The sequence below is a fragment of the Pungitius pungitius genome, chromosome 9 (assembly GCF_949316345.1).
Source record: "Pungitius pungitius chromosome 9, fPunPun2.1, whole genome shotgun sequence".
Lineage (NCBI taxonomy): Eukaryota > Metazoa > Chordata > Actinopteri > Perciformes > Gasterosteidae > Pungitius > Pungitius pungitius.
Genome location: NC_084908.1, coordinates 1817543 through 1837241, shown reverse-complemented (window position 1 = coordinate 1837241; position 19699 = coordinate 1817543). Strand labels below are relative to the sequence as shown.

Here is a 19699-nt window from a genome sequence, read left to right as displayed (position 1 = left end):
AAAGTCTATATTTAGCTGAAAATAACTAGGATACCTTTAAATTGTTTCTGAAAATTCTCTTTCACAAAATTCTTATATCTGCAAGTATAACAAAGTGACGGAAAAATACAAAAAATTGTCCCACAAAAGATTCTGTGCTCGCACTAACACAAGGAGCTGCAGTAGGCCGAAGGGGGTTCAGTTATTTTGAGAGACTGTCAGAGAATACTTCTTCCTGCCTATACAACAGAAACACAAACACATTGGGGAATACTGACACTTTCATATTTCAATTTTATCTAATTGATGACTGAGGTGTTAATAATGAAAAAAACAAAGGATGGTATCCTTATCATTGGGTGTATGCTTTATTTCATAAAAATGACTACATTGGATAAAAAAGTCACTTATATTGGCAATAATAATAGTGTTGTTGATGGCAAAAAGTAGAATGAATAATGAAGTAACACAAACATCATTTGGAACTGGTCAAATGGTCAGTGTAATTGAAGAGCTTTGCGAGTGGACACGATCATATGAATGGACACTTGTCCAATGACAACAGTGCACCACTAGGTGTCCCTTTAATGACTACAATGGGCATTCCTCTCATCACACAGTCCACTGCTTCGAAAGGCTTCAATTCTACCTTCAGTGATTCGGGTCAGTGATTTTCCTGCTGAACCCTGACCCCGAATCAGTTTAATGATGGGGATTGGCCATCTTCCGCCGAAAACTCAAGACACACCTCTTTAGACTCCACCTTGACTAAAACACTAACAAATGGTAGCACTTAAATTGTACTTATAATGGCACTTTTCTTTAACATGTTTTGAAACTACTTATTTGATGAAAATTGTACTTTCTTGTTACTTGTTCTTCTGAGTTTGTATCTCTATGTGGAAATGCACTTATTGTAAGTCGCTTTGGATAAAAGCGTCAGCTAAATGACATGTAATGAAATGTTATGTAATGGTCAGGTCAGTGAGGGATTTCAGTTCTGGCCATCAGGTGGAGCCAGGTGGGAAGGTCATAAAATGCCTGGAGGCAGAGACCACCGTGGGAGGAGCTATGTTTGAATGTGCAGCCAATCACATGCAGCTGTAAAATGATGGACACCTCCTGCGAGTTTTGAAAAGCTCTGCTGCAGAAGAGGCAGACAGAAGCCTCCTGGGATCCACTACTAATGGTCATACTGGAGAAGAAGGATTCCCTATTCCGTGGAATATTACACCATTCATAACCCTGCAGGTTTTGACCCAATAACGGCCAGCTGGTTCGGAGACACCACTCACATGACAGACTGTCCCAGTCCCATGGCCCTTAAGGTTGAAGGTTTTATATAACTATTAACAAAGACTGTCAGAAACAAAATACAAGCCTGGCATTTTCTAAAGAGACCTTCATTGTGTTATGCATCAGATTAAACTGAATGAACAAAGCCTTCATCGTGCCATGACATATCCCAGGGCACCAGAGGAACATTTTATTGATCGAAAAACATGTTTATAAAATAAGTTAATTTCATGACCTAACTGATGTGAAAGAGCTTCTCGTCGTTTGTGGTTTTTCTATTTCTTTTTTTAAGGCATTACAAACGTCAGTGAACTCACGTAGTGTGCATAAAAAAAGCCTTTATTGTACAATTAAATGATTGGCTGTAGTCTAGTGATCTGACATGAGATAACTCAATTAATTGCATATTGAACCTGCTGGCCAAGTCATCACTTTTAGTATTTGAGACCATGCTAACTGTTGTGATGCCTAACAAGTGCATACATTTGGGTGAAGGAGCATTTATTTTCTGTTAGATGCAGCTCTTCAGTGAAATTTTTTTTCAAAGCTTTCTCAGATCTACAATATACTTGATTATTAAATTATCAATATGGCTGGTTTAATTCACAATGCCCACTTAAGATGAATCCAATCTCATTAAGAGTGATGAGCAGTTAATGAGACTAACCAATCACAACAGTTTTGACCTGAGGAAAATGACTGTATCTTTGTTTGAAACACACAGAGAACAACTGATCCAACTCATCTTCCTCATAATGTGCACTCGCACATTAGTCATACAAAGTTCTTATTCCGTATGTGAATCCACACTAGTATTACAAACACCTATGTGGAGAGATGTTTAATCCCTGTTGCATCTATTTATTTAATTACTCTGTAAACCATGGATGCACGTACATGTATCCCAGAGTGCCAACATGTTGGTGACCCCGACATGTTGGCACTCTGCTGCTCACACAGCAGTTGGGGGATTGAGTGGCGAGTTAACATTCAAATGTCGTTGCTGAGGGGTTGCCACCCTGCATAAATGTATTTCTTGGGGAAACGCTGAATACGTGTTTAATACTTGTTTGTCAGCATCTCTAATTTTGCTGAGTACAGGCGCAAATAAATCACAGGCGTCGATGAAGTCGGCAATGCATCCCGTCCCTTCAATAAAGGGGAGGGCTTAATGTGTTTCTTGTTTTTATCAAGATCAAGACACAGATCCCTTCTGACTAATTTGGAGGGTTTTCATCACAGATACAGGCTTACCTCACTCGTCACTCAGCTGTCCTTTGACCTACCAGCCATTCAAGGGCATTTGCCAAAACAATTCAGCAGACTCCATCTTCCATTTGTCATCTGGAGGAGTGTAGCTACTTGATCATAACCGCGTCATCTTTCTTGCTTTTCGCTTCAGAGCCTTTTTTTTATCTTCTTGGATCTTCAGCATTAGTCAGGTGACTGATTTGGCAAGTTACAAAATATTTCACAATTCGATCATAACAACAACAACACAAGTGTTGTATGGGGGAGGCCCATCAAACGCGGAACGTGTGAACGCGCACATTTTCTTTCCGTAGACATCTTCAATGTTCTTTCCATTTAAACTTTCACAGCTCCGACAAGTACCACGCGTGTGTGCAGCTTCCACGTGAGGCGGAGAGGAAGGGTGAGACAGATGTGGTGTGGTGTGTGTGTGTGTGTGGGGGGGGGGGGGGGGTACTGGGGCGTCTCTTAACCGCTTACATTTTCCGATGCGTGTGCAAGCCGCTTCGAGCAGTAGGAGAGGGAACCGGATGAAGCCTCTTGTTTTGTCAGGTCAACTTTGTGGACAATGGCCGTGATGTGTGAAGTTATTGAGCAGGAGGAGACTCCGCACCAGCGGATTGGACGTGTGTTCGTAGCGGTGCGTGAAAGGAAAGAAAACAAAAATCGACCCTAGTGTTTAGCTCCCCAGCATATGGCAGTGTCACATCCGGTCAAACATTTTTCAAAATATTGGTCTTGTTCTATGAGAAAGAATGAATGTGTTGAGAGCTAGAGAGGAAGAAGGTTATCATATAAGCACTAATACAGGAAATGCTGTCTAAGCATTAAACGTTCATTTGTTGACCTGTTTTTTGATATATTTCAAACCAAACGGGAAATAGAACTTCAGAGTACGTCTGACGAAACACAAATCTCTGTATGCTTGGTTAAATTGATCACACCCGACAAGTTACCATTTAGAAATGTATTAGAAATCCATTGAGCTACTGGATATGCCTAAGTCAAATAACTATAATAGACCATCTACTCTACTAAAAAACAAACATTGACTAGACAGAAATGTATTGTTGCAATCCAGACTGGGATTCAGGCTACAATTTGGTGAAATAAACAATAATCATTGACATACATTTATTTACAACTGTTAGAATAGAACTTTTATTGTCCCCTGGGGGAAATTTGTTATGGACTCAAAAGTCCTTAGTGCCATCGTTGCAATTACAGACAATAAAATACACATAGAAAATAGAGAAAATACACAAAACTACATATACACAAATATAAATAGCTAAAGATAAAAATAATAAAATACAGCATCCAGGGTTAATGCACATACCTCAGGATTTGTGTCTCATACAAATCATCATACAACTTCTAATTTTGATTTAAAATTTTGATGGAAACTGGTACAAAGGAGTATTTAAACCGGTTGTTAAGTATAAGGCATTTTCTTCTTTTAAACACGACAATGCCCACACCTTTATTTTGAAGCTATGCATCCTCCATGTTCCGGTCCGTTTCCTCCACCTTGACTCCTCGCCGTGATAAGAGCGGGGCCGATCCCAGACCGAGCTCATTAGCGCCCAATCATCCCCAGCCGGTGAACAGGGTCCGCCGGTTCCTCATGAAAGAACTCTGCCGTTACTCGGGGTGCAATCTGTTGACCCGGGCCGACCACCCCCGCCACATGCGCTGACACGTCTCCAGACATTACACACACCCCGGCGGCTCCGCGGACGGATCACTCACTCGGCTGCCCCGCTGACACATCGTGAGACCATTGGAGAGAGACGCGCCGCGCACGGGGAGGGAAGATGTTGCTGAAGGAGTACAGGATATGCATGCCTCTCACAGTGGAGGAGGTGAGTGGGGTTTTTTTTTTTTGGGGGGGGGTTGTTTATGTCATCTTCGCTGTGGTTCAGAGGCGCCTGGCAGCTGAACCTTGTTGGGGGGGCTCTCTCGTCCCGGGGCATGTGGCAGCGGGCCTCGCGGAGCGCAGGAGAAATGCCACCGACGCAATTCGGACGAACGTTGAAGCGCTTTATCGGAGCCTCGACTTCTCCCCCCCCCCGCCCCCCCCACGCCCGCTCCAACCACTCCGCACCCCTAAGCGACTACTTGTATGTACTACGTCACTTCAAGAAGAACAACTTCGAACCTCCGAAGCATAGTAAACGCACACATGGCTCCTGCCACTCTTCCCCCCCCGATGCTTGGATCGTACCTGGCGTACTTGTGACTGCTCAATGGGACTGCTGATCGGCACCGTAGGAGCCCCACTGTGAGACCTAACGTGACCGTCGCTCCTCCCGACTGCATAGCACTACATCCACGCGGCCCCATTGGCCACGCATGGTTGCACCAACACACACACACACACACACACACACGCGCGCGCAGAGCGGCCGTGTGCGCGCGCCGCGGAGTGTTTACACGACCTGTGCGCGCGGGTGGACAGACTGGGGCATTGTCTGCATCCAGCTTATTTGTTTGTTTGTTTGGACTCCCGTCTAAAATTAGAAGGTGACGATGATCGCTCTCTCGTAGTGGCTTGCATGCAATGCTGCACGGCGTTGTGTGTAACCCCATTCCTTTTGTCACCAATGTCATCGTTGCCCGTCGCCACTGCGTGCGGTGTTTGGGTAGCTGCTGGGTTTCCTCTCAGCAGAGGGCTTGTGGTCTCCACTGACATGTTTTGGGTTCAGATGCGGAGATGAAAACGCAAGTAACGTTCCATTCTGTGGCGTCTGATCAAGTGCTTCCATGGCCAAATAATCATGGAGTTTTCTCTTCAAAAGTAGTTATTTTTAGGAAGCAAATGGAACTATGTTCCCCTTCAATGAGAACCTGTGGGCCAAAGGGAAACTCCATCTTCTGATTCTTGTGTCTTGGTCTCTGTGGGCGTTTGCCTGGCATTCTTTTAACCTGAACTGAAAGAAAGCGGCGTCCGACACCTAAAATAAGATGAGCCATTTCAGCCCTTCCATCTCGCTGTACGCATGCCACTTCCTGTTACCATATACTGTGACTGACTAACACTTCCTGCACCACGCCGGTCCTAGTTGGCCATAGTTCCTGCAACACAGGCCTCTGCACTTTGTTTTGTCTTTTCGCAGACTCCTTTTGCGGGAGAGGGTGTGAATCCTTGAAAGCAAGAGTCATTGTTTGTTGCGGGGGGGGGGGGGGGGGGAGCAGAGGAGCTGCTGCTGGATTGTTTCTATTTTTATGTTTTTCTTATCATGGCTGTGCACATTTTGAGCGTAGTCTTTAAAAGTTTCCTGTGTGTCCAAAGGGAGAGGGATCAGATGGATGCGAGTAAGGATAAACTACAGGGGATGGAGAGACCAGAGGTTGGGGGGCGAATCTGGAAACTTGGGCGGTGTTCCTTCTTTGAAATTCGACTGGGTCACTACACTAATTGCGTGTTTTTTGTGAGTCTGTCTGTCTGGAGTCGTGGGGCCGTGCAATGTCCCATCTCATCCGTCTGCTGCAGATGTTACAGATGCATGGCTGTCCACGCGGCGTTTGCATCAGTTTCACAAACGGCGTACACACACACACACACACAGGAAATTACTCAGCAAAGTTCTGTGTTTTTGAGCCTCTGCGCCCGGTCACAGTGACTCATCTCCAGCCTGTCTGGGTGTGTGCCTGGCACGTCACTGCTGCCTTTCCCCGGACTTTCTTCATTTATATGTCCAACAAAAAATTCATAGCTGGAAGACTGGGATTAAGGTTAGAAAATAACTAAATTATCCAATGGTAAAAAGAACTTGTAAAAAAAATCCTGCAGTGTAATATTCTTATTAGACATTAACAGTCTGTGTAATAAGGGCCTTGATGACTCAGTGTAAGCAATTCAAGAAAATCCGGTCTGGATAGGTTCTGTAACGTCGGAGGAGCTGCCTTCCAGTATGGCTTCTGCGTTTTGAACATTGGTTCCATCTCATAAGATTGAGTTGTAACTCTAACCGGAGCCACTTAACGAAGAAGTAATCTTTTTTTTTTTTGTCCTTTGGAGATAGCGGCTGTGAGCGGGTCCATTTATCAGCCTACCTTTTTGTTTCCCCTTGGGAAGGACAGAGCGGCGATCCATCCCAGGAGACTCTGATAGATGTGTTCCTTCTCCCACTGTGTGTCCACCGTCATGTCCTCTCTGTTGCAGTAGCTCTCACTTGCACCTCTCTGTCTTTGGCTGACATGACCCCCCCCCCCCCGTGCTGACACCGTCCAACCTCTGGCTGACCCGAGTCCCAGCGGAACGCCGGCCGCATTGACTGTTGCAGCAAGATGTCGGCGACTAAAAGTGTAGCTGTGGATGACTTGACCTTATTTCACTGCTGGACCCTGAGCCCGACCTAAAATGACTCCCATTGAAAGCTTAATTAACTCAATAAGTCAATAAGAAAATAAATATCTTTGCCAAACCTGGAGGATTATGGCAGTATCTCATAGTCTGAAAGACTAAAATCTAGACTAAAAAAAGTTGCAATTCCAAAGGTGAAACTGCACAGAACAGACGACCGTTTTGCTGGAAAGTGCAGTCTGGAACCAATTTGACCCACGAAGTACCGTAATCGGATTGGAACCGCTTTGGCACTCTCACATTGTGCTTTCACCCACGACGGATGATCTGCCACAGATGTACACGGACGTGTCCATGTTGCAGAGACCTCGCCCTCGAGCATCAGTGACCATTTTGTGCACCGCTCCCTTCAATGGCTTGAGGCATAATAAGTGGACGTTATTTAAGCCAGATGTTCACAAAAGGCCGATTTCATCAGTGCTGGCAGCAGGGTACTTTCCCTCCCTGGTTTACTCCATTCATTTTACCCCCCCCCTCCCCCCTTTCGTAGTAATTTCTCTTCCTAAATCTTTCTCATCCAAGCAGGTGAAATTACATCCCATCTTATTTTCCATTTGTGCAGTTGTACAATGAAAAAATGTAGTTCTCTCCACATTGTAAGACCTCTGTAATCCGATCCGGGGTTTGTCTAGGAAATGGGCACGCTGTTAGGCGTTGTTTGTTTCTTTGGTGTCATGGTAAGGTGCAAGGCCTTTATTTTTTTTGGCCATCTGGTCTACATGACATTGTGGTGATTCAATCAACATCCCATTTACTCTTCTCGAGGAAACCATCATGGGTTGTGATGGACCATTATCCACGGATAGGGCTTGTTCTCATTTCCTAGATGGCTGTGTGTGTGTGTGCGCGTGCGCGCATAATGCATCACAAGACGGGCTGTTTTCAGAAGAGCGCCATGAGATCGTTGCGCCTTTCCCTGCAACATATTCTTCATTTCTACACACACGTGTGTGTGTGGTGATTAACAGTAATGTATACATGCACATAGAGGGGACATGCCATCACCTCTATCCTGAAAGTTGTTTTGCCCTGCACCTTTAAATTATTATAATTTTTTTTTATCTGCAGCAAAGTGCAGTTAGAGCAGTGGGGTGGGGTGGGGTGGGGTGGGGGGTGCTGGCGGTGTTGTCGGGGGGTGCTTTTGCGTTGTAATTGCCGCGCTGACTGAAAACATGGACGGACGAGCCGGAAAATAAACAGACACTCCGCTGTCCCTTCAAAATAAAAGCACAGGATGACAGTTTTAGTTATTTAAAAAAAAAAAAAAATGTTCCCATGCAAAGGCCCGCAACCCACTACAAACGGGTCCCCCCCAGTTGAGAAACACTGCGTTAGAGGACCCCCGCAGCCAATCTGCAAACTGGGTTCTCCGGCTACTGTGGCATATCAAACTAATTTACAAAAACGTATTCCTGCCTGAAACACTTGCTGCAGAACAGTAAGTATCGCGCAACACGCCCTGCAGCTTTTAGTGTCCTTTGCATCAACCCACTAATGAGCATCCAATGGGATTGTTTGATCACATACAATCATAAGTTATCCTGGTTTAAGTGGTTGAGTTAATACAAATGTCTTTTCACAAACTTGACTGCTTCATTTGCCTTACATAAACATTTGTTCTATCTAGTCTTGAATATACTTCTGCGTGTGGGGATTGTTCCACAAATATGGTGAAAGGCCAAACTGAAGAGCGTGGCTCGTTGATGGAATTACCTGAGCGACAAATTGTCCCAGCCTCTTCAAAGCGCTTGACATTACAGACATTCATTTGCGGCACTCGGCCAAACCTCCTACAAGTGGACTCGAGCGCATGTCTTTGTTCATCATGGCAGATTTCACAGGCTTCGGTCAGGCACAGCGGACGCCACGAAGGACATGGAACCGTTTGTTTCTCCTGCTTGTGGCACGCGTGGTCATCGTGGGAGAACATTACACAAAGGTCCACCTAAAAAAAACATTGTGTTGCACAAATGTAATTTAGGCTTGTAATAGCGGTGTTACTTTAGCAAATGTCACACCGATAAAGCAATCACTCGAGCTTGAAAATAGCATTGAAGTGGCTTTGTTTCATATCAGCGACCGGCCATGCAGAGCGCGTGCTCTGCCGCTGATTAGGGCTTAGACCGTATTAACGGTTTGTCTCCGTTTCTGATTAGCTTGTAGCACTTGAGGCTACGGAGGGCGAGTTGTCAACTGATCAAATGTCATTTTAATGTTCCTTTCTCACCGCTGTGGTTTAACTTTTGGTAGTGTTAGTCGATGTTTTCACCGGCGCGCGCGCGCGCGCGCGCGCGCACACAGCCAATGCTTTGTAAAATGTGTATAAAAGCTGTGCTTGTGCAGTAGCTGATGGTCCCTGCTTTAACTCCGTACAAAGACTTTGAGCTGCAACAAGGGCGGCACAAGAGGAGACGCAGCGACACAAAGATTATACTCGTCTTCCTTTTTAGTTTTTTTTCTCAATTAGTGCGGATGGATTGAGAAGGAAGGATTTGGCTATAGCAGGATGAGGGCAGCCAGATAGTTGGAACGATACTTGGCAGATTCTTTTCTCGCAAGGTCACTGGCTCTACGTTTTATACAAACAGTAGGCCGACGGAGCTGGTGAGGCGTCACATTAAATATGAAGGAGATGAAGCTGGGTTGAGAGGGAAGTCCTCTATGGTTAAATGCACCCAGTGTTTCCCCAGGTTTCTGAGCAGCTTTTATTTTGAGGCATTAAACGCATTAAAACGGTACTGCTGGTTGCCGCTGTAATGTGTACAAAGCACTTTTAACTAAACGGCCCAAGTCGTTAGCTGGGTCGAGGCTTTCATGTCCGCACCAATGGAATTTAATGCTTTATTATGTAATGTGTTTTGAACGTGCTGTGAGAGTTTCAAAAGTTTTGCTTCCACTGCTGCTGCTGGTGGATTCTTTGCACTCAGGATAATAATACACTGGCGCACACTGGTCATCATGCTGTTCTGCTGTGCCTTCAGCCCACACACAGGTGCAACGAGTCTTTGGAAGAACTATCAGCTCAGCCCACATATCCCCACACACACACACACACACAAATTAGACTGGCTATACATAGCTATATGCTGAATCACTTCATTGTCGTGGTGTGTCTCTATGGAAACCAGTGCGATCCATCCCTCCCATTACTCCCATGGTGGAGTGGATTATAGTGATTATAGTGTCAGACGATCCCGAGGATAACTGTCAAATAATGAGGCAGATGATGGGGTTTTACCTTCCCATAAGCATCGGATATAGTAACGAGCGACGCTAAACAGTGCTGTCGTTCCAGGTTAACAGGACTAGTAACTCTGTTGCTCAGAGGTTGATTGCGTGGGTCTATTCTTTCATATTACAGTTTAAATTGGGTTTAAAATGCAGAGGAAAGGGATATGACCAAATTAGAATGTGCCATGCCGATAAATGTCGTTTTTAAAAAAAAAAATTTACATCAGCAATATAAGTTTGTTTTCCTTTTTGAATCCGGATAAGACTTCGGCACAGATGTCTTGGCTATTTAGCTTGGCCTGATAACAAGGAGCCAACAATTCCTTCATGCTTTAACAGATATATTTACCATGTTTAGCATTAGCTTGTGAACATGCTAACATTTTATAGTACTCCAAACAACCCTAGGTGGCACTAGAGGAGGTCAACTGTCCACCAGATGTTCTGCTGATCCATCCAGTTGATATTTACGTATTTGACAGGATGGTGATGCCAAATCCCAAAAACCAGAATGATGAATCCCAACAGCAAAGTTTCCCCAACAATGCAACAAACAGCTGTGGAGATGTGGTCCGATGCAGGAAACGGACATTGTTTTGAAAATGTTATTAATTAGCCCTCTCGTGTATATAATCCATATTTCAGACATTTAAAAAATAACTTTTAGATGCAGAACTACAGACATTTCTGCATGTCTACATTAGTTGTAGTCTGTTTATTTCCTGAGTAACTAGGAAAAATGTCCAACCCACTGTGCAGCACTTGGCCTTCCAGCTGCAAATATACACTCACCGGCCACTTTATTAGGTACACCAGTCCAACTGCTCGTTAACACTTAATTTCTAAGCAGCCAATCACATGGCGGCAACTCGGTGCATTTAGGCATGTAGACATTGTCAAGACAATCTCCTGCAGTTCAAACCGAGCATCAGTATGGGGAAGAAAGGTGATTTGAGTGACTTTGAACGTGGCATGATTGTTGGTGCCAGAAGGGCTGGTCTGAGTATTTCAGAAACTGCTAATCTACTGGGATTTTCACGCACAACCATCTCTAGGGTTTACAGAGAATGGTCCGAAAAAGAAAAAACATCCAGTGAGCGGCAGTTCTGTGGGCGGAAATGCCTTGTTGATGCCAGAGGTCAGAGGAGAATGGCCAGACTGGTTCGAGCTGATAGAAGGGCAACAGTGACTCAAATAACCACCCGTTACAACCAAGGTGGGCATAAGAGCATCTCTGAACGCACAGTACGTCGAACTTTGAGGCAGATGGGCTACAGCAGCAGAAGACCACACCGGGTGCCACTCCTTTCAGCTAAGAACAGGAAACTGAGGCTACAATTTGCACAAGCTCATCGAAATTGGACAATAGAAGATTGGAAAAACGTTGCCTGGTCTGATGAGTCTCGATTTCTGCTGCGACATTCGGATGGTAGGGTCAGAATTTGGCGTCTACAACATGAAAGCATGGATCCATCCTGCCTTGTATCAACGGTTCAGGCTGGTGGTGGTGGTGTCATGGTGTGGGGAATATTTTCTTGGCACTCTTTGGGCCCCTTGGTACCAATTGAGCATCGTTGCAACGCCACAGCCTACCTGAGTATTGTTGCTGACCATGTCCATCCCTTTATGACCACAATGTACCCAACTTCTGATGGCTACTTTCAGCAGGATAATGCGCCATGTCATAAAGCTGGAATCATCTCAGACTGGTTTCTTGAACATGACAATGAGTTCGCTGTACTCAAATGGCCTCCACAATCACCAGATCTCAATCCAATAGAGCATCTTTGGGATGTGGTGGAACGGGAGATTCGCATCATGGATGTGCAGCCGACAAATCTGCGGCAACTGTGTGATGCCATCATGTCAATATGGACCAAACTCCCTGAGGAATGCTTCCAGCACCTTGTTGAATCTATGCCATGAAGAATTGAGGCAGTTCTGAAGGCCAAAGGGGGTCCAACCCGTTACTAGCATGGGGTATCTAATAAAGTGGCCGGTGAGTGTATTTAAGAACACGGACGCCAAAAAGCGACACATCTTTCAAGGCATTTAAACAAGTTTAATACCTCACATTTCTGCTGGATGTCATTTTGTTCTGTTATAATCAAAATGGCAAAAATCAACCGCATCCCATCAAAAAGGCGACAGTATGAACTTTTCAGTCAGTGATTACTGAAGTACCATTTAGGGTACTAGTACATCCTGTGTTTTGTGTGTGGTAACTGCTCGAAGTGCCTTCCCTTTTCCCAGGTCAAACCTTTTAACGCACAAACGCTAAATAACTCACAACGGCCATTCTGGGCCAGTTGAACGGATTCAGCTCGCTCGCGTCCGCCGTGAAATGAGCCCGTTTGTCTCGGTTCCCAGTAGGTCGAGATCCTCAATGTAACGCTGCCTTCAATCCTGGGGAAAAAAAAGCGAGGCGAGGTGTTTCCTCGCACACCTCCACACAAAGGAATTGTGATTGAGGAAACGCAGAGAGAGACACTAATGGACTTCACGCCTTTTATCTTGATGGCGTCACAGTGACGGTTTATGCTCCGTGAGTGTCGGTCGGCGGCGGCAGTAGAGCGATGGGACGAGAGTTTGTGAAGCCGGGAACGTCTTTGGGTCTCCTTCATTCTGTGTGTTTGTGTCCCCTGAGACGGGCCTGACCATGGCTGTAGTGCAATTTGGAGCATTAAGGAACAAAGTTGCAAGATGTAACGACTGGAACTGTGCGCATGGTGGAAAGAAGTTATAGACTAGTGTTGGGTTTTTGTAGTGGTAAAATCCCCCGACTGAGCGTGCATGACAAAACGGGGTCCCCTACCCCTTTATTTAATTAATCTTTTGTTTTACTTAATATGTCCCCATTTGATGCACGATACCAGCCAATAGCAACATCAGTCATAATGCTCAGTTTTACTCTGGAACTTTTATTAAATAGATTTTTAATTAGATTGTAATGTGCAGCCTTTCCTCCCCTCTGGGCTAGTTATTGCACACTCATTGACCTCTGGAAGGCAAAGGCCTGTCTACGAGATAAATATTCTTGAGCATCAGTATTCATTTCTGAATTGGATGCTGTACTGACTTGGGGATAAAAATCACTTTTTAACATAAAATGTCTACCAGTGGGGTGGGTTGCTTTTAACTTGTGTTTTCAAGGTCACCAGATTTCCAACGCATGCTATTTGACATACAAAAATGGCATAACACAGATTTTCCATAACAACTGTGTAATGTTTCTCTAGAGGCGAGCAGCACTTATGGAGGTTGAATTGTGTCTCTATAATTCCCAGTGTGTTCATTTTGAAGTCCTTGATGCAAACAAAGTGTGTATCTCATAAAGCGTGTCATCACGGCTCACCGTCCTTTCACTTTCCAGGTTTTACAGCCCCTGGAAAGGCAAACAGGGGGCAGATGTTCCGGCTCTTTAAATAGCCCTAAAGAGGTCTTAACCGGCAGCCCGCTCCGTTCAAGTCTGGCACGGCCTGAGAAATTCCAGAATTCTCATATAATCGTATTCTAACATATTCTGGGGTTTATTTACTCTTCACATGAGGGTATTTCTGTTTTTCGTCCACTGGAGAACTGCTGTTGCCATTTACTATGGAAATATTTTCACGAGAGGACTGGCGGTGCAGGATACTAACCAGACTCTGCTCATCCACACCAACCAACACGGGCTGTATTTATTAATCACATCCCCCAAACAGACTAATTATTATCATACTAATTCAATAATTGCATACAGGTCCTTTTTGTTTCTGTGTGTGTGTGTGGTTGTGTGCAGCCACCAATGAGATTTTTACATGTTTTTTTTTTTTTGTATACTCGTGCTGGTTGTGTTCTGTCTGCTTGGTGCTCACACCTTGCTGATCGCTTCCTACACACATACTTTTTCTGGGTACGTATGCTTGCGTGTTTTTACGTGCGCATTAATCACTTTCATCCCACTTCCTTCTCTCTCCTGAGGACGACCCCTTTTTTTTTTTTTAAAAGCCGTGTGCTACAATCACAGAATTAACCGGGTGAGGGAGCGGAGCTGTAATAAAACCTTTTCCTGGTGTGCAACGATGCCTTTTTTTCATGAAATGTTTTGTAAAGAAACTAGTCGGTACTGTGTGAGACGCACACTCAAATTCAGGTAGTACAGTATCCATTTACAGAAGCACATGCAGAGTGTTGTAATTTAGGGGCGAGTTGAGTCAAATCTCACCTTAGTGGCTGTGACCTGAGGGTCAGAAGTATCCATCAGGGTTGCGCAACGGTTGAAAATTTGAATCTCATGAATCTGAGATTAATCGGCAAAATTAAATGATAAGTAGTATATTGTGCACTTCTATTTCTGCAAACACATTTTACATGTACAGAGTAGCAGTTAAAATATTTACTGTAAATGTTTGAACTTGATTAAACGTTCTAGCAAATCAAATTACTGTAATACTAAACCGAGGCCATTCGCCACAGCCAGGGCATTATATTCTATAAAAAGCATAAGCGTTTTATCTAGTTTAGATATTTCCCCTCCACGGTCATAAACGTACAATCAAGTTATCATTTCTAAATCCGTATAAAAAGAATCCATCTGGCTACTACTGCTTAATTATGAGTCATGAAAGAGTGATCCACTCCCTGGTGTCTTTGGTTTTTAGGAGGAAGTTCTGAGTCATTTTTTCCAAGGCCCTTTACCTTGATCCATCCAGGAAATGCAGCTTCCTCTATTTTATTTTTTTGCCTCCAATGCAATTTACCTCGCGCTTTGCGGTTACCCCTGCAGTCAGTTTCATGCCGAGCCTGACCCCGGGAACAATGTTAATGTCACGCGCTGCATAGGCTGCTAGTTAATCCAAGTGTTTTATGGCAATCCCGCTGATGTTTATAAATGAAATGGCTGGGGTTAGACTAACCTGTAAGCAGCAGTCTCCATTCACTTGACGGAGCAATGGAAAGAACAAATGAGGCGGTGGTGAAACGGAGCCAAGCCGGCGTTAACCCTTACTCCGGGGGGGGGGGGGGGGGGGCGGGGGTAATTAATAAGATATGTCTCAGTCTCGTCTCTGTCTCTCCCCAAACATTTTCTCCTTCCAGCTTTCTTCCCCTCTGCACCCTAGTGATGTCATCACAGAAAGCTACGCACACAAACCCGCAAGCTGGCCAAGGATCAACAGTGGAGATATTTTGGAAAGGAAAGCTGGATTTCCTCGAAAAGTAGGGGAGGAGAGAGGCTGCGCTGCTGGGCTGATTTGGCCTTAATAGGGCTTTGACGTCAGAGGGAGGGAAACTGGACCCGGCTGCATATTTCTGAAAGCCTCACTCCAGTGTCCTTAATAGAGGGCCTTTCGCATTCTGTTACTGTGAAGTTGGTCACTCGGGACCCCATCTGGAGCCGTTTTTTGACAGCTTTTTACCTGACAAATATTGTTCTTCTTACAGTACGTAACAAGAAAAAGATTTACTATTTTAAATGTACCCTATTTATAGATTACTTTCATATGCCAGTTTCCATTAACACACTGATGTTGAATACATTACTTAATCGTACACTGATTTGCATGCCTAGATAACATCACATAGTTGGCTAGATGGACTCGTATTGACCTTAGGCTTGTCATTGTAGATTAACCTACCATATCGGTCTGGGAATGACCCTACTCATTGGGAGGGGGGGGCGGTGTGTGTGTGTGTGTGTGTGAAATGCTCATTTGCGGTTTGCAGATGGATGACGCAAACCGTGTGCTTGGGCAGAACGTCAAGTTCCCAACACCGTTTGTTACCCCCCCCCCCCCCCCCCCCCCCTCCATTCCCTTCTTTTCACTGCCGTCAGTGAAGACATGTGGAGAATGAAAGGAAATGAGGAGAAAGAACTTCAGGAGTAGGCAGAAAGAGAGCGAGAGAAGTGGGAGTGGTGACAAAGTTGTGACAAAGTTGACGGCTCAGTGGAAGTAATTTCTTAAAAGCAGAGGCTGTGCCAAAAAGAAAGTTGGCCTAAAGTATGGTGTATGACGCAGTACACATGGAGTACACTTCCCCTCTAGTATGTCTGCATGTACAGCTGAACCAAGCCCAAGAAAAGAAGAAAATTGAAATGCAGGCCTCGTAATGTTTGAGGTTCTGTCCAAATGTCATAATGTCTTGTGCATCACACAAGAAGCAAATGAGGAAAGATGCACAACTTCAGCCAACCTTGTTGAAGTACTCCTTGTTCTTTTCCCATGACTATGGGGCTTCGGTTGTCTGTAATAGATCCATGTTGATGAAGCCACAGATTGTCTGGGTGTCATGAAAATGCAATTATGGGAGGGAGGGAGCTCCAGTTTTTAAACATTTGCACTTGATCAACTATAAATAGGACAAATGACTTTAAACAGCCTCTAAAGGCAGAGCTCCTGATGACGTCACTGCATATTCTGGCACGCAGTACGTTCTTCTTTGGTGCCAAACTGCTACAGTTGCATCTCCTGCAAAACCCTTTTTGCCTGTGCCACAGTAAATCTCACAGTGAAACGTGTATACACGGCAGAGTCTTGGACCCCTTTTAAGGTTGTTTACTCTCGCTAAGAAAGTTGAGGGGAAATTGCCCTATCACATCACTTTTATGGGGGCTGAAACAACAGGCGGATGAGGCATGCTGTGCCTGTATTTTGGAGGGTATTCTTACTAGTTTTATGTGCGAGTAGCTGAAATTGGTCTGTGTCCGTGGATTTGCTGTGAACATCACCAAGCACGTAGAAAACTGCACTCATTCATGCCCAATGAGAAGCAAAGTTCACTGATGCGTGTTTGCCTCAACGTGTCCGTATTCCAAATGTTCAGTCTAGTCCATCTCCCGTTAACATCATTCCGTCTGCTCACCTGTCTGTGTCTCGTTTCTGCCGTGTGTTTGGCCTTGGATCAATGGTCCCTGTTGGCAACCGTGTTATGGAAACACTGTTAGTTTTCCATTAGCTACAGAAACACTCGCAGACAGAAGGACATTCGGGCCAAAACCTTTTCAGCCAATCAGCGATTTGACATTTCGGCGGCTGAAGAGTGCGCTTCTAATGCTTGTTGACCAAACAAAGGGGAAACAGCTGGAGTTTTTTTTTAAAGACTATTATTTTCATTGGCCCTTAATGAGGGAAACGCGTCTACTTCTTCAACCAGTCACCAGAGCTCAGTATCTACTATTCAAAGCCTTAATAGTTTGAAAAAAATCCATCAATAAATTAAAAAGCAACATGTGCCAGTGCACATGTACGTTATCATAACTACTCATTGCTTATCCACGATGGTCCAATGGTTTAGCGTCTGCTTTCTCTGCCTTTAGTTGAGCCGCTTTTGTCCAAAAATCAGGAGAGGGATTATTTTCCTCTTTCCTTGGTTCGCTTAAACAGTGTTTCTTTTTGTAGAAGTGTTGCTGGACTACCGCGGTCTTTTAAACAGAGCCAGCCACTAAGTAGTAAATGTCTCCAGTTATTTACAAGGACTAAAATGTTTCTTCTTGGCTGCCTCTCTGTCTCACCTAAATGGTCCTACGCACCATTTGTACCCTCACTTAAACGACCTCTCAAGGCCACATTATACCAGGACGGTGGGTTCTTCCTACTCTTAAGAGATGAAATGTCCCTTTGGTCGGCTACACCACAGCATACGAGTGCCCTTAGTTGGAACAAAGTGGTCCTGCAGTGGCGGACGTATGGCAGCAAATCATCAGCACGCGCTACAGTCTCAGTGGCTCATTAAGTTCCTGTGGCTCACACTAAAAGCCAGCAGTTGCCATTCTGCTGTTTTCGCGAATGCAGAAGTACTTGATCTCGGGGTGGAGGGCGCATGTCTCCTGTCATCTGTAGTTCAACAAATGTCCGGGTGACATCTCTTTTTTTTTTTTTCGCTTCCCCCTGTTATTTAAAGAACGTAAATTGTGATTATTTTGGCAAATCGGCAGCAGACAAGTAAAACGGTTAGTATTCAACTTCTTTCATACAGTCTCTGGTCAGGCTTTTGGCCAGGCAGTGATTTAATTTAATTCAAACCCAATGGCAAGAGGGGGGGGGAAAAAAGGTCAAAATAATTGGAATTACTCTGAGGTTCCTATTGCATCAGTTTTCATTCCAAGGCAGCTTGGAGAAATGTGTTCAAAACCGAAGCCCACGCACAAGCTCTCTGGCCTATTCTCGCTCACAGTGCTCTCCCCTCAGGTAGCCGCTGTAATGGACACTAAATAAAGAGGGCTCTATTGATCTACCTGCAGGTGGCGGGGTAAAGGAGAGCCTGTTGCTGCTTTAAAAACACGCCTCCCTTTGCGTCCTCATGCTACAGTCTTTCCGGGGCACACAATAGCATGTGACTGACAGACGCGGTGTCTAAACCCACAGTCACCTAAGTCACTGCTTTAAAATGACATATTATAATATACAATGGATACAATGAGCTGCCATGGAAGGGATCACTATATATATATACACACACATGGTAACTAGCCAAATTCTAAAAGCTTTTTTTTTTTTTCTAATGCTGCTTCACAAATCCGATTTTCCAACGACATTACAAATGGCAGTGGTTTCAAGGAAATGCACTGCGTGCGAGTCGAAGCCACTGTCTTCTATAAAAAGTTTCTATAATGCTAATGGATGAGAGAAAAAACACTGAAAGAGGTTGGCAGGTTCATTCATTCCTTTTTTATAATTTCTCCTCTGAGCTATTTTCAGCAGAATTCTTTATTAACTCTTGAACTGAATGAACGCAGTGTTTTCTCTGGGTTTATAACTAGTGAGCCGGGTGAACACTTCGGGTGACTGGAGTGGTGGGGTTGTCGTTGGTCTGCTGGTGCCGCTACCACGTGCGCGCATACACCGACATGGTCGCACACGTGTGGGGTGGGGTGGGGGGGGGAAACAACAAATACTTTTTACAGCGCCATATGTCGAACATTAGAATTTGCCAACGAGGCCGGCACAGTCAGGTGGGAGAGTTTGGTTTCAAATAACCATGGATGGATGGATGGTGTTGAACGCAGAGTTTAAGTCAACAAACAGAACCCTTGCATATGTCCCTCGGGAGTAGAGGCGCTGTTAATTGCATCATCCACTGACCGGTTTCCCCCTGGTAGGCAAACTGCAGGACGTCCGTCAGGGGGCCCCGTGATGTTCTTCAGGTGGGTCAGCAGTGACGCAATCCTAACCTACTGAAGACTTACTGACAGGCATTAGTTTGGTCAGTGGAGAGGCACGTGTACATGCCTGTGTACAGTGGTGTGCATACTGTGATTACTGCTCCAGTTGAGAATGACTTTGGGGAATTTTCATTTAGCTCCAGAACGGCTCTATTTTTTTTTATTTGTGATTTTAGTTAATAAGCTGTTCCCCTTGGTGAATATAATAACCTCAGGTTGAGTATTTTAATAATGCAGTGCTGGGATGACACTGTCTGCGGTAATAGTTGTGCATTAAATCCATTAGAATGTCCTCAGGTTAGTGAGGATTAGGGAAGACCTTTTGTGATTAGATAATCTGTGCTTTTAGACTAAATGTATGAATCCTCATCATAAATGTATACAGTGTCCTGCTGTGAGTTACTTTCAGTCGGAACATTTATTCAACCCAC

At 44.6% G+C, this 19699-nt stretch overlaps 2 protein-coding genes across 2 annotated transcripts in view; both read left to right on the top strand.

The window, feature by feature from the left end:
- tppp2 (tubulin polymerization-promoting protein family member 2) overlaps positions 1 to 19699 on the top strand; it is a 155739-nt gene that overhangs the window by 90001 nt on the left and 46039 nt on the right. The gene's annotated exons all lie outside the window — the stretch shown is intronic.
- LOC119217506 (cytoplasmic phosphatidylinositol transfer protein 1-like) overlaps positions 4066 to 19699 on the top strand; it is a 37639-nt gene continuing 22005 nt past the window's right edge. The window contains exon 1 of the mRNA XM_037471187.2: positions 4066 to 4391. Within this exon, the coding sequence (XP_037327084.1) occupies positions 4344 to 4391 (48 nt within the window). The 5' untranslated portion in view covers positions 4066 to 4343. The remainder of the gene's footprint in view (positions 4392 to 19699) is intronic.